The sequence below is a fragment of the Dromiciops gliroides genome, chromosome 1 (assembly GCF_019393635.1).
Source record: "Dromiciops gliroides isolate mDroGli1 chromosome 1, mDroGli1.pri, whole genome shotgun sequence".
NCBI lineage: Eukaryota > Metazoa > Chordata > Mammalia > Microbiotheria > Microbiotheriidae > Dromiciops > Dromiciops gliroides.
The window spans coordinates 483714980-483738038 of NC_057861.1; the positions used below are offsets into that span (position 1 = coordinate 483714980).

Consider the following 23059-nt stretch of genomic DNA (forward strand, 5'->3'; position numbering starts at 1 on the left):
ACCTCATCAGCTCCCTTTATCATTTTTCTGCAAATAACTCCCAGATTTTTATATTGAGCCCATTTTCTCCCCTGTGCTTTAATCCCATATCACCGATTTTCTCTTGGATATTTTAAACCAGATGTCTTGATGATAGCTCAAACTCAGCCTGTCCAAAACTGAGCTGTTTTCCCCCCAAAACATTCTCCAATTCCAGATGTCCCTATTTTAATGAAAGATACCACCATGGGGGCAGCTAGGTGGCGCAGTGGATAAAGCACCAGCCCTGGATTCAGGAGGACCCGAGTTAAAATCTGGCCTCAGACACCTGACACTTACTAGCTGTGTGACCTTGGGCAAGTCATTTAACCCTCATTGCCCTGCCCCCCCAAAAGGAAAAAAAAGATACCACCATCTTCCCACTCTCTCAGGTTGGTAACCTCTGCATTATCCTTAATTTCTTACTTTCCCTCCCTGCCACATATCCAATCTGTTTCTAAATCTTGGTCTTTTTACCTGCTCATTTCTCATACCTATCCCCTTTTTTCCCACTCACATAGCTATCTGTCCCTAGTTCAGGCTCTCATCACTTTTTGCCTAGATTATTACTCTCCTCATTGCTGTCTTTGCCCCAAGTGTCATCTCCCCCTACATCCTACACAGGATGCAGTGATTTTCCTTAAGTGCAGATCACACCAGGTGACTCTCCTACTTAATCAATTCCAGTGGCTTCCTAATGCCTCTAGGATAAAAAAGAAAATGCAACCTCCTCTCTTTAGCTTTCAAAGCCCTTCACAATCTCTCTTTCAACCTATATTTCCAGTCTTGTTGGATATTACTCCTTGCTCCACCCTCTGCAATGCAGCCAAACTGGCTTTCTCTCTGTTTTTTGTACATGACATTCTGGCTTCTGTCCCCATGTTCCATGCATGCTTCCTTATCTCTGCCTCATAGAATCCTTCTCTTTCTTTAAAGATGTAGCTTAAGCACCATCTTCTGCAGGAAATCTTTCCTTATCTCCCTCTTCCTCCCAACTGCTAGTCTTCTTTCCTCCAAAGTATTTATTCTTTATCTTTATTCTATATATACTTACATGCATATTTTTGTTACTTCCTCCATTAGTGTTTCAGCTTCTCGTGAGTAGAGGGTGTTTCATTTTTTTTTGTTCTTGTTATCTGTAAGACTACCTAGCATAGTATCTGATACTAGTAGGTGCTTAATAAATGTTTGTTGATTGATCTATGAGAAACAGTGTATTTGCAGTGGCTAGATAGTGCTTGGCACATAGTAGGAACGTTAATAAATGCTTGTTGGTTAATTGATCTGTCAGAAGCAGTGTGGATGCAACATTGCAACAGTCTCTGGTTTGGGAGTGAGATGACCTGATTTGGCAACTGATTCGATAAAAGAGATGAGGGAAAAGTACAATAACCCCCATAGTTATAAACTTGGGAAACTGAGCAAAGCCATGTTTGTATCAAAGACAAAAAATAGTGAAATCAGAATGAAGAGTAGGTTTAGGGAGAATGATAATGAAATTAGTTTTGGATAGTGTTGGGTTGTAAATACTGCTAACAAAGTAGAGATTTCCTGTGGGCAGTTGGAAGGATGGGGGTTTGAAATCTCATAGATTTGTGAATGAGAGTGTGAAGGTGGGGAAAGTTCAGAGGAAGGAGGAGACCAAGGGTATAGCTTTGGGGACCACTAGCATTATGGGTTAGGAAAAGGATGAAAAGCCAGAAAGAGAAGTGTGGTTAGAGTGGTGGTAGAGAAAACAGGAGTATGGTATGCTGAAGTCACACTAGAAGGGAGTCTCTAGAAAATAGGAAGTAGAGGTGGGCTGGGGTGGGGTGGTCAACAATATCAAAAGCTGAAGAGGTCAAGGAGAATGAGGGCAGATTTGATGATTAGGAGGTCACTCTGGTTCCCGAAGAGGTATTCTGGGTAGCCAAACTTTCCAGAGAGCTGCTGGCTAATCCTTTAAGTGCCAGAATATTGTCTTAAATATCTGTTTATAGAAATCTTAGGAGCTCAGAGAAGGGTCTTCACAGAATAAGAAGCTCAAACCATACCTAAACAGGAATACACTACATAATAGGTGTTCACCCAGCCTTTGCTTGGAGACCTCTAGTAGGGAGCAACCCACTACCTCCAAGTGTGATCCATTTCACTTTGATAGAAGTAACCAATAGGATTCTTACTGCCTCTCAGCAGCTTCCTAATATTTCTAGTTCTACCCTGTGGGGTAGAACAAGACAAACCAATAATAATGGTTAGCGTTTATGTAGTCTTTTAATGTTTAAAAGTATGTCTGAGGGAGTCAAGGGCCATGACCCTGGAAAGGTAGGCAGAGGCCAAATTGTAAAGAGCTTTAAAGAGTAGCCTGGCTCAAGACCCATGCTTGGGAGACAATGTGGAGAACTGATTGGACATGGAAGAGGTTACATGCAAGAAAACCAATCAATAACCTCTTTACTACAGTTGAAGCAAGATTTGAGGAACTCCAAGACTAGGGTGGTTACAATGTGAGTAAAGAGATGGTGATGGATAAAAGATAATATCAAGGAGGGGTAAGTGGTCAGTTATGGGGGTTGGCCACTACTAACCAATTACGGACAGCTGGGTGATGCAGTGAATAGAGTACCAGGCCTGGAGTCAAGAAGATTCCTCTTCCTGAGTTCAAATCTAGACTCAGACGCTTACTAGCTGTGTAATCCTGGGCAAGTCACTTAACCCTGTTTATCTCAGTTTCCTCATCTGTAAATGAACTCTAGAAGGAAATGACAAAAATACACAAGTATCTTTGCCAAGAAAACCTCACATGGGGTTATGAAGAGTCAGACATGACTGAAAAGTGAACAACAACCAGAGTTCTCATTCCCTTCCATTTGGTGGACCTATCAATCATTGCACATCCAGTGTTGCCTTTAGATCTTTGATACTGTGTGTTACTTTTTTACCACTGAACTGGGAAGGGAGAAGGGATTAAGCATTTATATAATACTTGCCATGTGCCAGGTACTATGATAAGTGCTTTACAAATATTATCTCATTTGGGAGTTAGATTCTGTTATTTTTGTCTGACTTTACTGTTGAGGAAACTGAGGTGAATAGAGGTTAAATGATTTGCCCAGAACCACATAGCTAATAAAATGTCTGAAGCCAGATTTGAACTTGGGTCTTAACATCAGGCCCAGCATTCTATCCCCTCTGTCCATTGTGCCATCTAGAAGAAGCTGAGGGTTTGAGGGGTGCTTCCTAATCTAGAACTATGCTAGAAGATTTGAGGGTAGAAGGCTGAATTCAGAACTGGTAGAATTTTTACCATATATATATATATATATATATATATATATATATATATATATATATATATATTTTTAGTGAGGCAATTGGGCTTAAGTGACTTGCCCAGGGTCACACAGCTAGTTAAGTGTTATGTGTCTGAGGCCGGATTTGAACTCAGGTACTCCTGACTCCAGGGACAGTGCTCTATCCACTGTACCACCTAGCTGCCCCCACCATATATATTTTGTAAAATGTTCCTAGTTTTGCGTGCCAATGAATGACAAATCAAATTATAACTGAAGCTAGGTGGCCTCTCAGTTCCTATTATAGAATCATAGAATTTCAGATTTGGAAGGTATACCTATGATCATCCAGTCCAGCCCATATCCAGAAAAGAATCTTCACTACCATACATATGAATAATTGATCTTACATTATTTAAAGATGTCCAATGAAAGAGAACTCACTGCCTCCTAAAGCAACACATTTCATTTTGAGAATAACCATCCATATCTAGGATAATATGATGTTATATGATACCTATATCCCATGTCTGGCCTACTCTCCCTCCTCATCTCTGCTTACTATTTTGCCTGGCTTCTGAGAAAATTAAGTTTATCCTGTATGATTTTTTTTAATTGATTCTACTTACAGTTAAGTGATTTGTCCTATAACTGCCCAAGTCATGGTTCTCCATCTTGGAACTTAGTTCAAAATTCAGCTCGTCTATAATGGGTTAAATTTAGAAATCCAGTTCTATTACTAGTCACTGTTCTATTCTTGTCTCAAGGAATTCTGCTAACTTTGGGGGATATGGCTTCTCATAAGAAAGCCCAGCCTAATATCTTTAAACCACCAAGCTATCCTTCAAGGATGTTCAGCTTGCTATTCAAAGTATTCTGGCCCACTGTCTTGCAGGTAGACTCAAACAACGAGCACGTCTTAGACACAAGAGGGAAGAAGGCAGAGGCTGTTGCTAGTGCCTCATTTCCAACTTCCAGCTAATCATATTTTTCCCCGTGCCTAAACTTTGTAACCATTTATGTTGTCCTCAAGTCCATGATTTCACTTACCATGTTCCATTCTTTGTTCTGTGTTCCCTGAAACCTATAAACGGGGAATTATCCTTTTGCTTGTGGTTTTGGGCTGGAAGCTGAGGCAGACATTAACCCATCTTATTCTCAGGTTATCAGGCCTGATGATAAAATATTATCTTGCTCAGAGAAATGTGCCTCCGTTTATCTTTTTGTTAAATTTCACTTGTGACACTTATTTTAAGTCCCAGCTAAGATCTTACCTTCATAGTGCCCTTTAATTCTAATGCCTTACTCTGTTTATCTACAATTTATCCTGTATATGTAGCACTTTTGTACATACTTGTTTTCATATTGTCTTTCCCTTTAGACTACGAGCTCCTAGGTTATATAAATTTATCCTACATATCTCTTATTTGTCCATAGTTGTTTTCATGTTGTCTCCCCCTGAGAGCAGGGGCTGTCTTTTGCATTTTTAAAAAAATTTCTACTGCTTGGTGCAATGCCCAGCACATAATAGGAACTTAATAAATGTTTATTGAATGGGTGACCTATAGAATTGGATGGTAACATTTTTTTTTAGTGAGGCAATTGGGGTTAAGTGACTTGTCCAGGGTCACACAGCTAGTAAGTGTTAAGTGTCTGAGGTCGGATTTGAACTCGGGTACTCCTGACTCCAGGGCCAGTGCTCTATCCACTGTGCCACCTAGCTGCCCCTAAGGAAAGAAGTTTTAAAGGAGGAAATTATTAGGAAAAAGTGATGGTGATTTTGAGGATCAAATTATTTCAGATGTAAAAGATTAATAATAAAAAGACATGCTGTGGGCTAGTTGGGAAGGTATATTTATGATTTATAATTAAGACCTTTTGTTTATATTTATATGCTATTTTATATAGAAATTTTTGCTTCAATTTAAAAAAGTCAATGGGCAGAGATAGGAAAAAGTGGAATTTTTCCAAAGAAAATTGTATTTAAAAGTAAATTATTGGCTGTGAATTACTAAGCTCATGTAGATAGAGGCGTGGTTTGTTAGTAAAAACATTTATTTCATTAGGTGTTCCTAACTAACCCTATTAACCAGAATTCATTCTCTCTCTCTCTCTCTCTCTCTCTCTCTCTCTCTCTCTCTCTCTCTCTCTCCCTCCCTCCCTCCCTCCCTCCCTCCCTCCCTCCCTCCTTCTCCCTCTCCTTTGCATTCCAGAAACATGCCAAAGGCCAGGATTTATTTGATCAGATTGTATATCATTTGGACCTTGTGGAAACAGACTACTTTGGCCTCCAGTTCCTAGACTCTTCCCAGGTCACAGTATGTATGACTTTTTTTTTTATGTACAACTTTGATTGCCTAGATGACGTAAAAGCATCTAGAAATTTGTAGACAATAATAGGAATTGAATTTGATCATGTTGAAGCTATGAGTCCTGTGTTATCAGGTAAGTGTTCTTGCATAAAGAGTCAGAGGACACCAAGTCCATATTTTCCATAGTACAAGAAGACACAGAGCATGAAACCCATAACTACTTTAAAACAGTGGGATATGCATTAAGGGGACATTTTAAGGAGGAAATGAAGAGAAATGGAAAACTGCTGTTTACAGACATTGGGCCTGTTGTTTGGGGATTTGGGGTGGTACAGCTTTTATTTTTAATCAACTGAAGAATCTTTTAACCAAAACATCTTCTGTCACCTTGCTGCTTACTGGAAGAACAGGCTTACAATGTTCTGTTCATTGTTTTCTATTATAATGGTGCTAACTGAATCACGAATAGGATGTGTCCTTAGGGGGTTTGGGGGTGGAAGAAGAAAAGGCTGAAGGAGGGGGTCTGCGCTGTGCTCCCCGATCCATGTGACTTTGTTAGATCAGGAAAGATTCCAGCTGGCCTTCTCTGTTCCTGGCTTTCCTTACCTGAGAAAGGAACATTTACTTTTTTGATGTCAGACTTTATTGAACTGAAAAGCAGCTCAGGGGCCATAGATGTCCACTTATATAAACTGTCCTATTTTAAAGTGGGAATTTTAAGGTGTCTTTAAATGAGGTCTGTCTTCTTTCTTCTGCCTCATTTAAGCAAAATCCGGGCTTGGATTTTGAGGAAAAAAAATTGAGATAGTAAATAAGTTTTTCCATGGGTACTTCAACATAGAATTGTAAAATTAAGGTGCCTCCGGCTGATATCTGGGAAATGCCACTATTAAATAACCTTGCCTATTCTCCATCCCCTCATTCATTAGAGCTGGCTGAACAAATTATCATCACAAACAGGACTGGAGGCTAGGCTTACTCTCCATTGATTCTCATTAGGTTGAGAGAAGTATTGATTTCATCATAAACTGAGAAAGCATGCTGTCTCAGTATGGAGGACCTTCTTTTGTGCTTATCTTTTGCCTGGGGACAATGGATGGAAGACAGATTGGGGAGGCAACTTGGTACAGAGTAAAAAGAGCAGTGGACTTGGAGTCAGAAGACTTGAATACCAGTCTGTAGCTATAGTGTGATGTGTGATACCTACACACACATATATATATATACATACACACATATACATAGTCATTTAAAAATGTTCTAAATCATAATTTATCAGAGAAATGCAAATTAATACACACATACATGCGTGCGCTTTTGTGTACATGTGTGCGCGCGCGCAAACACACACACACACACACACACACACACACACTTGATTTCTTCATCCAAAAACTGCCTGTCCGTATCTTTTGAGTGAAGGCTTCTTGTAGAAGGTGGGATTTTCGTTAGGACTTAAAGGAAGCCCGGGAGGTCAGTAGCCAGAGTGGAAAAGGGAGAACATTCCAGGTATGGGAGACAGCCAGAGAAAATGCTGGGAGCAGAGAGAGGGAGTGTCTTGCTCATAGAGCAGCCAGGGCTAGTGTTCCTGGAAGAGTAGGCGTTGAGGAATGATGGATGGAAAATGACTGCATTGCACCTTGCACACAATAAGCACTTAATAAATGCTTGTTGACATAAGAAATGCATGTTGACTGATTGACTTAATGCCTACAAACATGTCTGGGTTGCTACCTCCAACCTTAAAAAAACCTGAGGAACAACAAACCTTTACTTGACACTGCCATTCCTTCAAGCTGTTATTCTGTTATTCTACTCTTTTTTGGAGGAAGACAAAAGGGAGAGGGGGTTATGTCAAAGCCTTTGAAGAAGCTATGTGGACTTCTTTCCCTTTCCTTCGCTTCTAAACCCTCTGCAATCTGGTCTCTGACCTCATCTTTTGATGGAAACTGCCCTTTTCAAAGTTGAAGGCGATCTATTAATTGTCAAACCTAACGGCCTTTTCTTAGTCCTTTTTCACCTCTATGGCATTTGATATTGTTGACCATCTTCTCCTCAATACTCTCTCCTCTGGCTTTGCGTGATGATGCTACTGCTCTCTCTTGATTCTCCTACCTTCCTGAACTGTCTGGTTAAGTCTCCTTTGTTGGATCTTCATTAATGTCTCTATCTCTCTGTTTCTCTGTATCTCTCTGGCTCTTTCTTTCTTTCTCCAGTCCTTTATTACCAACTTCCTATAAAAAATTTTAAATGGGCATTTCAAACTAAACATCTCATTAACATTTCAAACTCAACATATTCCAAGCACCTCTCTTCAGAATTTCCCTATTTCTGTCTAGGGTGCTACCATCTTTCCAGTAACTCAAAAGATTGGGGAGGGGTTAGAGAATAATTAGAGGTTTTTCAAGATAAAGATAAAAAAGGATGCTTCTTGTCACAGGGACTTTAAGGAGTTATAAATGAAGCGGTGTTTCTCCTTTTAAACCTCTAATTTTTCTCTAATTCTTTCCACCCACGTTCTTTTGTAGTCTAAATTTAATCAAGGTTGTCTTTCTACCTTTGGTCTAAGAGGAAAGGAACCAATACTAAATGGGTGAGCTGGTTATGCCTGTACTTCCCCCTCCACTATAGGAAGAAGTGAGGACTAGAGGGAGCAGTACTAGTGGGGCACCTCTGTAACCCTCATTTTGAAACATTAGCCTAGAATAATTCAGAATTGTCTTCCAAATGGTGAAGCAGGATGGGGGTTGGTCTTTTTGGCTTCCTTCCCTTTAGAGAAACAGAAATGGCCTGGTGATTTTCCTTGGGATAAATGTTCAGACAAAAAAAATCTAGCTGTCCTTATCAGCCTATATACCTGAAATTTGGGCTTGTTATGCAACTGTCTGGGCCCCCTGAGCTACCTTGGGATTGAGTCATTAGCAGACAAGATGAGGCAACTCTGCCAAGGGATTCAGTGGTGGCTTAAGAGCCACAAGTTCCTGAGAGGTAGGGCAAGGTCCAGAGCTTTGGAAGTTTAGGTTAGTTCATTTGGAAACTGGACCATGCAAGCCTAGCCTCATCTGCAATATTCTTAGGCACCATCCTGTGGCATAATTTCTAGAGATTTCAGGTATGTGTACATGGTGGGGTTATGCGAAGGCCAGGATAGTAGCTTCAGGAGGGGTTGGATGAGGATAGAGGTGGGGTTTTGTGCTACAATTTTCTGGCAAAGAATTTCTGAAGTTCAGTTGTGGGATGGAGAGAAAGGAAGTTACTGTAACACTGTATTAGCAGGAACACACATGTCCATACATATATGCTTGCATGCATATACGGGTTCCCAAGGACCCTCAAAGAGTAAAACACCAAACAAGGAACTTTGATTTCAAGTAACTGATGACAGGGGCAGCTAGGTGGCACAGTGGATAAAGCACCAGCCCTGGATTCAGGAGGACCTGAGTTCAAATCCAGCCTCAAATATATGACACTAACTAGCTGTGTGATCCTGGTCAAGTCATTTAACTCTCAGGGGGAAAAAAAGATTTGGGGCAGCTAGGTGGTACAGTGGATAAAGCACCGGCCCTGGATTCAGGAGGACCTGAGGTGAAATCTGACCTCAGACACTTGACACTTACTAGCTGTGTGACCCTGGGTTTGTCACTGAACTCCCATTGCCCCGCAAAACAAAAACAAAAAACCAAACAAAAAAAGAAGTTCCACATCAGTGGAATCCCCTTCAAGTAACTGATGACAGTGTGTCATACCTTCTTGGTTTTGCTTCCAGTGTAGAAGCAGCCCATTATACTCTTTAGAGATGGGTTAATGTAGCATAAGGAGGACTGGCATCAGAATCAAACTTGAGTTCTCAAATGGAAACTTTGGATAGTCACTTTCTTGGTGTCACTTGCCTTAACCCTCTGTTCCTGCTTCCTACTGCTGGGGTGAGCCAATAGCCTAATATCCTCCAGGGAGAAACCATGTCACTGCTGACTTGGAGATGGGGCCAGGAGCAGGGTGAGGTGTGGGACAACTAAGGGGTCAAACTTAGATGGGAAATCCCAGAGAAGTCTAACAAAGCACACATTGAGAAGTTGATCCACTGATGTCAATCAGTTGAGCCTTGGTTTCTTCACCTGTAGTGAAGTAATGACACTGCTTACTAGGGTTGGTATGAGGTTCAAAATGGAAGGCTTTTGGGGGGGGCGGGGCAATGAGGGTTAAGTGACTTGCCCAGGGTCACACAGCTAGTAAGTGTCAGGTGTCTGAGGCCGGACTTGAACTTAGGTCCTCCTGAATCCAGGGTTGGTGCTTTATCCACTGTGCCACCCAGTTGCCCCCAGAATGGAAGGCTTTTGCCAAGAGACTCTTATGGTCTGTATAAATGGAAGATTATGATGAAGATGATTTAAGTTCCTGGTTGCTTTTTCAGAGTTGTTTATGGATTAAAGCAAAAGGGAGAAACATAGTTGCCTGTCAGAAAGCCAGTGTGTGGCCTTGCATAGTCAAATAGCCTCCCTATGCCCTTGCATCCCTTCTCTTTTATCATCTATTCATCTTAACATCCAGCAGTTTTGTTAGCTTTTATATGCTTTGGGGACCATCCTCCTTTTTCTAAAACAGATTAGAAATGGATATTGTGGTTAATATGGTGGGAAAAGATAACATTTGCCTGACAAAGCTTTATACATTTTTAGAACATTGTGTTTTCCCCCTTGGGCACAAATTTATTAACATCAACTAACTTAAGTTAAGATTTAGATGGTAATAAATACACAAAAACTGTAGTTTGCATAGCACATACACAAAAAGATGTCTTCAGAAAGAATCTCGAAAGTACTTGTGTAAAAGTAAGAAATCGTGGAAAAAGTTAACAGTTTCAGTATTTTTAGCCAGAAACATATGTGTCTAATACATATATGCTAAATCTGTTTTCACTTAATTGTGTTTGAAATATAAAAAAGTCTTTGTTGTTCTTACCGATGGAAATTAAGATGTAATTTTTTAAATGTACAATGAAAACAGCTTTAGGGAATTTCTACAAGGTTGATGGTAAATGTACTGTTTCCATTGATTGCAAATCAAGTTTTCCTTGGGCCTGGTGGGTTACTATTACTTTCTTTTCTTTTCTTTTTTTTTTTTTTTTTAGGCAATGGGGGTTAAGTGACTTGCCCAGAGTCACACAGCTAGTAAGTGTCAAGTGTCTGAGGCCGGATTTGAACTCAGGTCCTCCTGAATCCAGGGCTGGTACTTTAACCACTGCGCCATCTAGCTGCCCCACTATTACTTTCTAAATGTTTCAAGTAGACTTGTTACTCCTTCCAAGGACCTCAAGACACTTTGTAAAACCAGAGGACTTAGTGTTCTCATTTTATGTAAGGAGAGAAAACTGGAGCACATAGTAAGACAGAGGAAATAGAATTAGTCTCATGGTTATTAAAAAGTTTGCCACAGCACATGAGTATAGCTGAAATTAATTCCCAGAACCCAAGATTTCCATATTCCTCAGCTGTAGTTTGCTGCCTACTCTTCCTAGCTTGGTCTCTGGAAGGACACAATTGCAGCTCTACCATGCCTCCTTTGCTACAAGTCCTTGGGAGGGAAAAGAAAATAAGAGGGAGTGAGGAGAAGGAAAGAGAAGTAATGGAATCACAAGGCCCTGAGTCTGCTCAGGAACGCTTACTGCTGTGAGACCAAAACTACTGAGAACCACTGAATTAGACCTGTCCTTGGTTTTTCAGTGTTCAGACTTGATTGTACCTTTTCTGATTATTTCAAAACTAACATTTATTTAATGTTAGTTAGCAAACATTTATTTAAAAAGCTAAGTACACTATGTGACCCTGGGCAAGTCACTTAACCCCAATTGCCTCACTTAAAAAAAAAAGAATAAAAAAAGCTAAGTACAAGGTATTTTTTAGGGACAGAGTTCTGACATTTGCAATTGGATAGATTTTAAGAGGTTCATGAATTTGGATGGGGAAAAAAATTACATCCTCATTTTAGTATAATTGGTTTTCTTTGTAATCCTCTATTTCACGTTAGTTATGTATTTTAAAACATTATTCTGAGGTGTCCATAAGCTTGACTAGTCTGAAAAAAGAGTCCTTGACACAAAAAAGGTTAAGAACTCTTGCCTTAGGGATACAGTGATGAAAATCAACTGTAGTCCTTGCTCTCAAGGAGACTGCAACTTAATAGAATTCAATATATGCAAATATGCACACAAATATGACACAAGGTCCAGAGCGTGAGGGGGCAAAGGAAAAATCAATACAATATGCCCTAGGAAAATATGAGAAGAAAGAGATCATTTTCAGCTGGGAAGGCTTCTTGGAAGAGGCAGGATGTAAAGTCTGTCATAAAAAAGATTTCAAAAGACAGATGAGGAGGGAATACATTTTAGACATTGGAGAAGGAAGTTTAAATGCATGGAGACAGAAGAGTTCAGGGAATAGCTAATATCTGATTTGACCATACCCTAGAATGTGTGAAGGAAAGTAGGATGCAATAAACTCAAAAGTTAAGTTTGAGCCAGTTTGTGGGAGTCCTTTAAATACCAGATTAAGGAGTTGATATTTGATTCCACTGGACTTGACCCTCTAAGGTCATGGATGGAATCAGCCAAACTGTGGGGAGATCCTATGAGTATACACACCTACTTTTTTCCTAATGTAGCCCAACTCTCCTTGATTCCATCCCCTCCTCACATCATTCAATCTTCCAACTTTCCATCTTTTGTGCCTAGAGTTAGACCTTTTCCATAATTTTAACTTAACCCTGGATTGAGCACCCATGGTTACAGGTAGAGCCAGGAAAATTCTCCCTCACCTATTATATTCACTCTGTGTCCCCCAGGTCACATTGTGATTGAAACAGTTGCCCCTTGGTGAGTGGCATCTGTATTCTTTGTAGTGACCTGTGACTAAGCTCTATTCTCTCCTTTTTCATTGGGGAGGGAGCCACAGATTGAGTTACATAAGATGAACAGGCACAAATGGGTTATGATTTTTATTACAGATCTCATTACATTTATCTCCCCCTACCCCAAATCCATTTCTCTTCTGAACTTTCCTATTTCTGTTAAGGAATCCTTCTGGTCATCTAGGTGTGCAGCCTCTGTGTCATCCTGGACTCCTCACTTTTATACACTATGCATAATCAAGAAGTTGCCATATTACCTAATTTTTATCCTCACAACAAGTTTGAGAGGTACGCATTATTATTATCACCCCCATTTTACAGATGAAGAAATTGAGGCAGATAGCAGCATAATAAGTGCCTGAGTCTGGATTTGAATTCAGCTCTTCTTGACTCCAGGTCTGTCATTCTATCTATTGCAGAGTAGCACCGTGTTATTTCTAGAACCAAATACAAATGCCTTCATTTTACATTTAAAGCCTTTACTGATCCCTACAGTTAAGCCACACTGGCTTTCTTGCTACATCCAAAAAACCCCATAAATAAAATATCTAAATAAAAACTGGAAAGTAAGGTATGATAACATCCATTCAAGAAAGAAAAATAGATATTGAAAACTGCTGAGTTGAAATCAGAGAAAATTCACTTTAGTTTGTGTCTGGTGAATATACACAGAAACATGTATCCTTTTGAAAAGTGACTTTCACTTACTTTTCTGACCTATTTTTTTGATTGTTGTATTATGTATTTTTCAATTAAAGCTATTTAAAAGAATTTTTTTTGGCGGGGCAATGAGGGTTAAGTGACTTGCCCAGGGTCACATAGCTAGTAAGTGTCAAGTGTCTGAGGCCCGATTTGAACTCTGGTACTCCTGAATCCAGGGCTGGTGCTTTATCCACTGTACCACCTAGCTTCCCCAATTAAAGCTATTTTTAAAAAAGAAATTCATCTTCTTGGTTAGCTACAATGATCATATTAATTGAATATTTAATTACTAACACAATCACCTGAGATAACAATAGGGAACCACTAAAAAGTTGTTTTTCTTTTAAAGCAACCAAATGACATGATTAAACCTTTGTGTTCACAGTTAATTCCACCTTGCTATCACACAATTTAAAATCAGGGTTGGCATTCATCTTTTCATTTATCTTTCAGCAAATATTAATCATGTGTCTATTCCATATAGTATACTGTGTTAAGTGCTAGGTGATGGGTTGTGGAGGTGGAGGGAAGGTTGTTAGGGACAGACCCTAGATAAAGGCGAGGTCCCTATCCTCATGGAGCTTACAGTCAAGTAGGGAATAAAAATGTTTATTATTTAAAAAAAAAGTTTATGGTGGAAAGACCTGTTGGGAAATAATGGTAATAATTCAAGCCAGTGGTGATAATAGCCAACATGCATACCACTTTAAGACTTGTAAAGTGCTCTGCCTAATTATCTCATTTTTGGGGAAGTACATTGACAAGTTGGAGATTGTCTAAAGGAGGGCAGCCAGGATGGTGAAGGGCTATCTAGGTCACACCATAAAAGGATCAGTTGAAAGAATTGAGGATGTTTGGCCTGGGGAGAAGAGCCTTGGGCATTGTCGGCCCTGGGGAATCTGAGTTCCGGGATTATGGGGACAACAAGGCAGCGAGAGCCAACAACCTGGTAGCAAAAGGAACTTTAGTAAAGTGATAGAAAAAGATAAGTGGGAGAACCTATGCTTGTAACAGCAGGAGGATGTCCTGGCTGGCTCCCAGCATCATGAGTTTGAGCTAGGTAGAAGCCTCACTATGTGAAAGGAGTGTTTTCTGTTTGAAGTGGAGTGCTGTGGGAAACAGCTGAGCCATAGGTTCTTGTACAGTAGGTATCACACAGGAGTTTACCACTTGCATGTTCCACAGTACATATGGACAAATAAAGGGGATTCAGGTAGGAGTCATTACATGTGTCAAACTGAGAAAGACCCTTTGTTCAACTAGTTTTTACATACATAAACTTCTATAGAATCCTCCTCCTCTGCTGGAGGGAGACATGATAGCTGTCTTGAACTTAAAAGGCTTTCACATAGAAGAGATATTAAATTTGAGAAAATTCTTTCTAGGTATGGGCTAGACCAGATGGCCACCGAGGTCCTTCTCAGCTCCGAAATTCTCTGATTCTTTGACTTGTTCAGCGTGACCCTAGAAGGGAGAACTAGGCATCAAGGGTAGAAATTGTAAAGGGTCAAACTTAAACGAGATAAATCAAAACTTATTAGTAATTACTACCCAAAACTTACTACTAATTAGAGCTATCCAAAAGTAAAATGGAATGTCTTGGGAGGTACTAGGTTTCTCCTTCAGACAAAGACTGGATGGTAACTCATGAGATATTTTGTAGAGGCATTACTTCTCTATTAGCAATATCCTCCGCGGGAATACATTATACATATGAAGCTATGTGCTCTTTTTTTCAATTTATTATTATTTTTAGCATTCATTTTAAAAAACTTTTGAGTATCATATTCTTTCCTACCCTCCTGCCCATTGAGAAAGCAAGAAATGTTGGTATTGTGAACTGGTTCCAACCATTCTGGAGAATGATTTGGCCCTATGTCCAAAGGGCTATAAAATTGTTCAATACCCTTTGACTCACCAATACTACTGCTAGATTTTTATCCCAAAGAGATCAAAGAAAAAGGAAATGGACCCATATGTACAAAAACATTTATAACAGCTCTTTTGTGGTGGCAAAGAATTGGAAATTGAGGGGTTGCCTGTTAATTAGGAATGGATGAACAAGTTGGGGCATATGATTGTGATGGAATACTATTGTGCTATAACAAATGATGAACAGGATGCTCTCAGAAAAACGTGGACTATATATAAAGTGATGCAAAATGAAATGAGTAGAGTCAGGAAAACCTTGTACACAGTAACAGCAATATTGTACAATGATCAACTGTAAATGACTTAGCTTTTCTGATCATATGATCATTACAATGAACCAAGACAATTCCAAAGGATTTGTGATGAAAAATACTGTCCCCCTCCAGAGAAAGAAGTGATGGAGCTTGATTGAAGATTGAAGCATAATTTTTAAACTTTCTTTATTTTTCTTGCTTTTTTGCAAAATGGCTAATATAGAAAGATGTTTTGCATACTTTCACATGTGTAATTGCTATCACATTTCTTGCCTTCTCATTTGGTGGGAGGGGCGAGCAAAGAAGAGAATTCAAAACTCAAATTTTATAAAGTGAATGCTAAAAATAAATAACAAATGGAAAAAAAAGATCACATAGTTTTGTGCTGTATTCATGTGGAAGATATTGCTAATAGAGGTAATGCCTCAATCTCTAAGTCTCATAAAATTAGATAAGACCATGAGATATGCAAAGTTTATTACTTTCATGGAAAAGGATAGAAAGGAAGAAAAAGAGAAGGAAACAAGCACTTATTAAGTACTAAGTCCTTTATAGATAGTCTCATTTGATCTGTTGGTATTCCAGTGATCTGATCAATTAATTATAAAAGATCCCCATTTTATAGTTGAGGAAACTCAGGTTGAGTGACTTGTCTGGGGTCATATAACTCGTAAATGTGTTGTTCAATCATTTCAGTCATGCCTGACACTTCATGACCCCATTCAGAGTTTTCTTGGCAGAGATATTAGAGTGGTCTGCCATTTTCTTCTCCAACTCATTTTACAGATAAGGAAACCGAGGCAAACAGAGTGGAGTGACTTATCCAGGATCACACAGCTAATAAGTGCCTGGGGCAGATTTGAACTCAGGAAGATGAGTCTGCCAGGCTCAGCTCTCTATCCACTGTACTGCTTAGCTGCTCCTATAGCTAGTAATTATTTGAGGTAAAATTTGAACTCCATTCTTTTTTAGCAAGACCCAGTGCTCTATCCACTGTACCATCTAATTGTCTCTTACTGCTAAGACAGTAAATATGGGGTGAATGATGTAATTAAGCATCACGTACTGAGGCAGTATGACTCTCCAGACTTTTTGTGATAGCCCCACAAGGATCATTTGTGTGGGAGTAGTTTATTTAGAATTAAATTTTATTATTGTATTTAAGTAGCAAGCATTACAGGATCTATCACAATCATTTGTAGGTTACCCACTAGCCTGCCATTTGGCTCCTCCTTATTTAATCTTAATTTAATCATTCTGAATTCTAGAGAAATCCAGTGATATGTTTGGATATTTTCTTATTAATGAACAAAATTGCAACCTCCTCATTAATTAATGAGTTGTCTTAAATATTTAAACTGGGGAAAGCTCCCTTGCCAATAGCAGTTACACACTTCTAGATTTCCTCTGATTAAGGAAATATTAAAATTACTGAATATGCGGTTTATTAATAAGGGGAATCACTAATAAAACAGGCATAGATAGGTATTTACTTGCAGTCTTCTGGCTGTGAAAAACCCCTTCTTCTGTAAACACTTCCACCATTCGTTTTACTCAAGGTACAGATTACTTTCTCAAGAAAACATTTAGTATTTCTTCCCAAGATTACAGTTAAATTCAGTCCAGCAGGAAATAAATTATTTTAATCCTTTTCTTTTTTATTCTCTTCAGCCATCATGTGTGACAATCCCTTCAGAATTGGGTTGTGGGCTGGCAGTTCCTCATAGACTTTATAGAATTCTTTTTGTAATGTTCACAAAATAACAGTTGATAGTTCTAACAAGAAGTTTTTTGCTGCCTTTCTGTCTTTTCCAGAGATTGCTCATAGATCAGAATTCATTCTCCTTCTCTCTCTCTCTCTTCCTCACTCCCCTCCTCTCCTTCTCTGCCTCTCTCTCTCTCATAAAGAGAGGCATCTCCTAGCAAGACATTTACAATTGCAACTCCAGATTTACAGCCCAACCTGTTTTCCCCCCAGAAAACATTCCATTTTGTTCTTAAAGATATAGTAATGTCTGTAGTCATCTCTGTGAAAGAACTTGGTGGAACAAGTATTATTACAGTTACTCAAAACATTCATCTCGTCTTATCCTGTCCTTTTCATGTTATGCCTTTTGGCCATTTCTAAAGCATGCCTCATGGCCTTTGGTTCAAGCTCTTCATCCCCTTCTTACCAGATCCTAGATTCTGACTCTGAGCCTCTGGCTTCTGATAGGCCTATCACCTCCTGATCATTTTCAAACAATGGTGCCATGGACATACTCGGCTGTCCCTCAGCTTTCTAGCTCCCCCTTTAGCCCTCATTAGACTCCAAGCTTCTTAAGAACAGGGACTGTTGGGGGCAGCTAGATGGCTTAGTGGTTAAAGCACCAGCCCTGGATTCAGGAGGACCTGAGATCAAATCCAGCCTCAGAGACTTGACACTTACTAGCTGTGTGACCCTGGGCAAGTCACTTAACCCCCATTGCCTGGCCAAAAAAAAAAAAGAAAGAAAAGAAAAAGAAAGAACAGGGACTGTTGCTTGTATTGGTATCCTTATGCCCCCTTAGCCATGGGCATGGCATACAGTAAGTGTTTAATGAATACTTTTTCATTCATTCTTTTGTTATCCATAGTAAGAAATTGTCATGTACATGTACCTGAGCTCTCTCTGATCATTGCCACTTTTTTGTTCTCTGTAATGTAAAATATACTATTAATTGGTCTTTACATAGAGGAGAGTACAATGCTATGGATAGGACTTCTTGATCTGTGTAGATGGAAAAAAATTTAGCATCAGATGTTACTCATTACAAATGCCGCTTAGTGACGTGGGGGTGGGGGATGGAGAAGAGGCCTTCTTTGTACCTATGAAATCACAGGTCTCTATTTCCCTGTGATTTCATAGGTACAAAGGAGGTCTCTTCTCCATCCCCTGCCCCATGTCACTAATTGGCATTTGTAATAAGCAGTGATTATATGGATATTGTAATACCTTTTCTTTTTCACTTATGGTATTTCTAAGTTAACAAACTGTTGTTATCCAACCTTGTTCTTATTTCATTTTGGACTCCCCCCAAAAAAAGCATTTTTGTTCAGTTGTGTCTGACCTTTCATGACCTTATTTGGAGTTTTCTTGGCAAAGAAGCTGGAGTGGTTTGCCATTACCTCCTGCAGCTCATTTTACAGATGAAGAAACTGAGGCAAAGAGGATTAAGTGACTTGCCCAGGGTCAACCAGCTAGTAAGTGTCTGAGGCTGGATTTGAACTCAGGACTCCAAGCCTGGTGCTCTATCCACTGCACCACCTGGCTACTTTGACCTATGCCAATTCACTTTGCAGAGAATTAGGGGGTAGTGGTACAGTCTGTACTCTTACTAGAACCTCTTATTTTATCTTGGACTACTTTTCAGGGTTAAATCTAACCCTGAGCTGTTAAAATGTATTTAAGTTTACTAGAGCAAAGAGATTAGTTGGGAATTTCTCTGGTTTTGTCCTCTATGTTTATTGCAGACAGCCCTTTCACTAAGGGTGGGGTTATGCATTCCTAGAAGAGGCATTAAAAATCAAACTGATTTAATTAAAATCTGATTCTCTCATAGAAACAACAACATAATAGGGAATTTTGTTCCTGATCAAGGATTCACAGTTCAGCTTTTTATGGAAAGGGTAAACACCACATTTAATCAGTTATTTCAGTGGAGGAGAGGTTCTAGGGACCAACAATATTTAGCCTGGAGAAGAGAAGACTTATTGGGACAAGTCATCCGTCTTCAAATATTTGAAGGGTTGTCATGTGGAAAGGGGAATTCAACTTGTCCTGTGTGGTCAAGAGGCAGTAATTGGGAGCAAAGGGGTGTAAATATAGAGTAAATTCTTGTTCAGGTCCAGGCCAGACTAGATACCTCCAAGCTTGGAGATTTCTATAATTCTATTCACTCACAGCAACATACCAAGTACTTGTTAGAATGCTGTATTTTACATGATAGGGTCATGATCTTTTCAGATGGTTGTTTTGAATATCAAATAACATACTATATTTAAAAATTTTTGCTAAACAACAAAGCTGCTTTTATCATTGTCATTACATGTTAACATAAATAACATTTTAATAAAAAATAACTATTTCCCAAAACAAAATAAAGTTAGTGAGGAAATAAATTTTTTTAAATGGTGTTTTAAAATATATTTTGCAAATCCCTTTAATGTCTCACATAACAGAACATACCTCCCTGCTTCTGCATTTATTTTGTGCAATGTGTTGTTTTGGTTGGTGTATGGGAAGGAAATCCAATCTCACATAGATAGGTTGTTGGAAAAGGGAGAGGTATTTTAATAGGCAAGTAGTATCTTAAGATTATTGTGAAATGAGTTTTGACCCAGTGGACCCCTGAAAAAGTCTTGGGGTCCCCAGACTACACTTTGAGAAATACTGCTGTAGGATATCTATGAACAAACATTTAAATATGGTTCAGCTTTTTTTTCTGACATTTTTCAAAATGGCTGTAGTTAAAATTTAACTTTTTTTACAAAGTATTTAAAAATTATTAGAAAAAGAACAAAGAAAGATAAGGTTTGACTAAATCTTTTATGTGCAAATATAATTATACGACCCAGAAAAACTGCTAACCTTCCTATCCCAGAGGAAATCAAGATTGCCAGAGGAGTAGACTTCCCAATCTAGTTTTCCCAGTTCAGTGCATAGGAAACAAAGTCTATTCAAAAGAAAAGTTAAATGGTCTCTCTGTCTCTCCTTGAATTATCCTCCTGCATTTGAATTTCAATATGAAGTTTCAGGATAAAAATGGAATTTTAAAAAAAGGCAAAAATTCTGTCACCATATGGAAGAAATGATGTGGGGTGGACGTGAATAAGATACAACATTGCCAACAAAGATAATTGACAAGAGGTAAACTAATCAGGTCGTGAGTGTGTGGGGCAGTTACTGGAAAGCCTGCATGTTCTAGTGGTAACCAAGCAATATGAACAAGTGCTTAGGAAGCCTCTCAGCACATGGGGTTGAAATTTCTGGGAAGAAATGGGTGCAAATCCTACAGGTGAGAAGGCATGCGTGAGTTCTTTGCTTATTTCTCTGCTCCCCTGCCCTCTTCCACTCCCCTATCACCTTGTACCTAGATCCTGATTAGTGTGAATGATGATTCCCATAAAGTGGTCAAATCATTCAGGTTTACACTATTTGAAATCTAATTACATGTAAAATATGGTAATAGGTCCCAGACCATTGGAAGTGTGCAATGTGAATTCAGGATTCATTATTCACATTAATTGAGACCTATAATTACCCACATGCATGTTATTTCTCCCAATACAATGTAAGCTCCTTGAGGACAGGAATTCTTTGATTTTTTGTCTTTATCTCTAGAATCTTGCGTATTTTTGTTTTTGTATCTCTACAACCTTGAATGGTGCTTGGGATGTAAGTATTTACTAAATACTTGTTGATTGATTATTTGGAGGGGATGCCATCATGTATTAAATCATTAAACCATTGAAGTATTTGATTTAACAAAGTTACTGGAATGAGTAGGAAAATTAGAAATCTAAAGAAATAGTTCATCTTCAAAATGTTCCAAATTTTCTAATAAAATTCTATTTTAAAACCTCAGTGTATGACGAAATTGTACTGTGGGTCAAATCACATGAGGATGGTGTGGTGTAGTAGAAAGCTCAATAAACATTTATCAATAAGCACTACTATGTGCCATGTCCTGCTTATAAAGAAAGACAAAAGACACCTGTCCTCTCAAGGAGCTCACTTTGTAATGAGGGAGATATGTGAGCAAATCTGTACTTACAAAATAGAGACAGGACAAGTGGAGGATAACCAATAGAAGGAAGGCACTAGAATTAGGAAAGTTTGGGAAAAGCTTCTCATAGAAGATGGGGTTTTTACTGGCATTTGAAGGAAGCATTGGAAACCAAAAGGCTGAGATGAGAAAGGAGAATATTCTAGGCATGGAAATAACACAAGTGAAAATGTTTGGGGTTAGGAGACAGAGTGTCTTGTTCAAGGAAAGGCAAGGAGATCAGTGTCACTGAATTGCATAGCACTAGATGTGGAGCAGTCAGAAGACATGAGTTTTAGTTCTCTATTTGCTCTGTGAATTTGGACAAGAACTCTTCTAGCCTCTCTGGGCTTTGATATTTTTATTTATGGAATCACTCAGGTCCCAGTTCAGACGGTACAAGATTCCATTCCTCAGAGTTGTTTTAATTTGCATTTCTTTGATCAATAGTGATTTAGAGCATTTCTTCAGATGACTATAGATAGCTTTGATTTCTTTGTCTGAAAACTGTTCATATCCTTTGACCATTTCTCAATTGCGGAATGACTTGTATTCTTATTCAGATGTGATTTATAATGGTAATATGGCAATAAAAGGAACAGTGAAGCAGCATTGTCTGTCTCAGGGTAGTATAATCCTGTGATAGAATCTGGGAACTGAAGGGGGAAAGCATGGTAAAGAGCATTTGGATAGGAATCAATGGAAAGAGGAACAGAAAGAATATTTTGGTAGAAGTATACTACAGACCACCCAACCAGAAGGAATAAATGGATGATGAGTTCCAAATAAAGAATAGAGCTGCCACCGAAGTATGATATGTTATTGATGGACAGTTTAAACTGTGTGGACATTTGCTGGAGCACTCTTTTTGCTAAAAGCATTGGGTTTCAAGTCAAAGAACCTGACTTTGAATACTGGCTCTGCTAGTTGCTATCTATTGTGATCTAGAATTATTGATTAATTAAAAAATATATTTTTAGAGCAAGGAGTGAAACTTAGACATGGGTCTTTATAGGCAAATGAGTCAACAGCTTTGGCTAGGGATGAGCTAGGACTGGTATTGGTTGTGGGGCCATAGCTATTTCCCCTTCCCATTATTTTTCTCTAGCTAGTTTGAAAAGAAAACCAACCACACTCCTCCTGATTGAAGGAGCCTAGAGTTTGAGAGAAAGTCATGACTGAGGAGTGAATCTGGGAAGGTAAGAGGGAAAGGAATCACTTAATCTGCATAAGGGTTGGGGGGGGTGAGAATTTGGACTGATTCCCTGGCAACCCTGCTCAACAGCCTAACAATATCACTCCACCACTACTCCTATTAGGTAAACATTTTTATTACATTCTTTCCATCCCAAAAGCCTTTCTCTTTCATGGAGAAAATGAAGAAAAGTAAGAATTAAGCAGCTTAAATTCTCTCAGTTATCCATTGTCATCATCTCACGGTTCCCAGCAGTAAGTAGATTATCCATTGGTTGATCCTTCATTTTCCAAAATAGAGCTAAAGAGCTAAAAACCAAACCAAAATCTCCTTTTGTTGTCCTTAGCTCTTCCTATCATCCTTGGATTATTCTAGGTTTTGAGGGGGGGCAATGAGGGTTAAGTGACTTGTCCAGGGTCACACAGCTAGCATCAAGTGTCTGAGGCTGGATTTGAACTCAGGTCCTCTTGAATCTAGGGCCGGTGCTTTATCCACTGTGCCACCTAGCTATCCCGTATTCTAGATTTTTATATTTTATCAGCCTATTCTTAATTTTTAAAAAATTTAATATGGATTTATTTTTGCCTTTCGTTTTTGTACCATAAACATTTCCCCTTGCCTCCTTTATTACCACTATTACACCGAACTCTTCCTTGTAACAACAAAAAATTAGGCTAATTAACAT

At 38.9% G+C, this 23059-nt stretch overlaps 1 protein-coding gene across 2 annotated transcripts in view; it reads left to right on the top strand.

Annotated features, from left to right (window-relative positions):
* The window catches only part of EPB41L4B (erythrocyte membrane protein band 4.1 like 4B), a 255236-nt gene that overhangs the window by 48000 nt on the left and 184177 nt on the right, over window positions 1–23059 (top strand). For both annotated transcript variants that reach the window (XM_043977633.1, XM_043977634.1), the window contains exon 2: window positions 5504–5608. In XM_043977633.1, the coding sequence (XP_043833568.1) occupies window positions 5504–5608 (105 nt within the window). The remainder of the gene's footprint in view (window positions 1–5503; window positions 5609–23059) is intronic.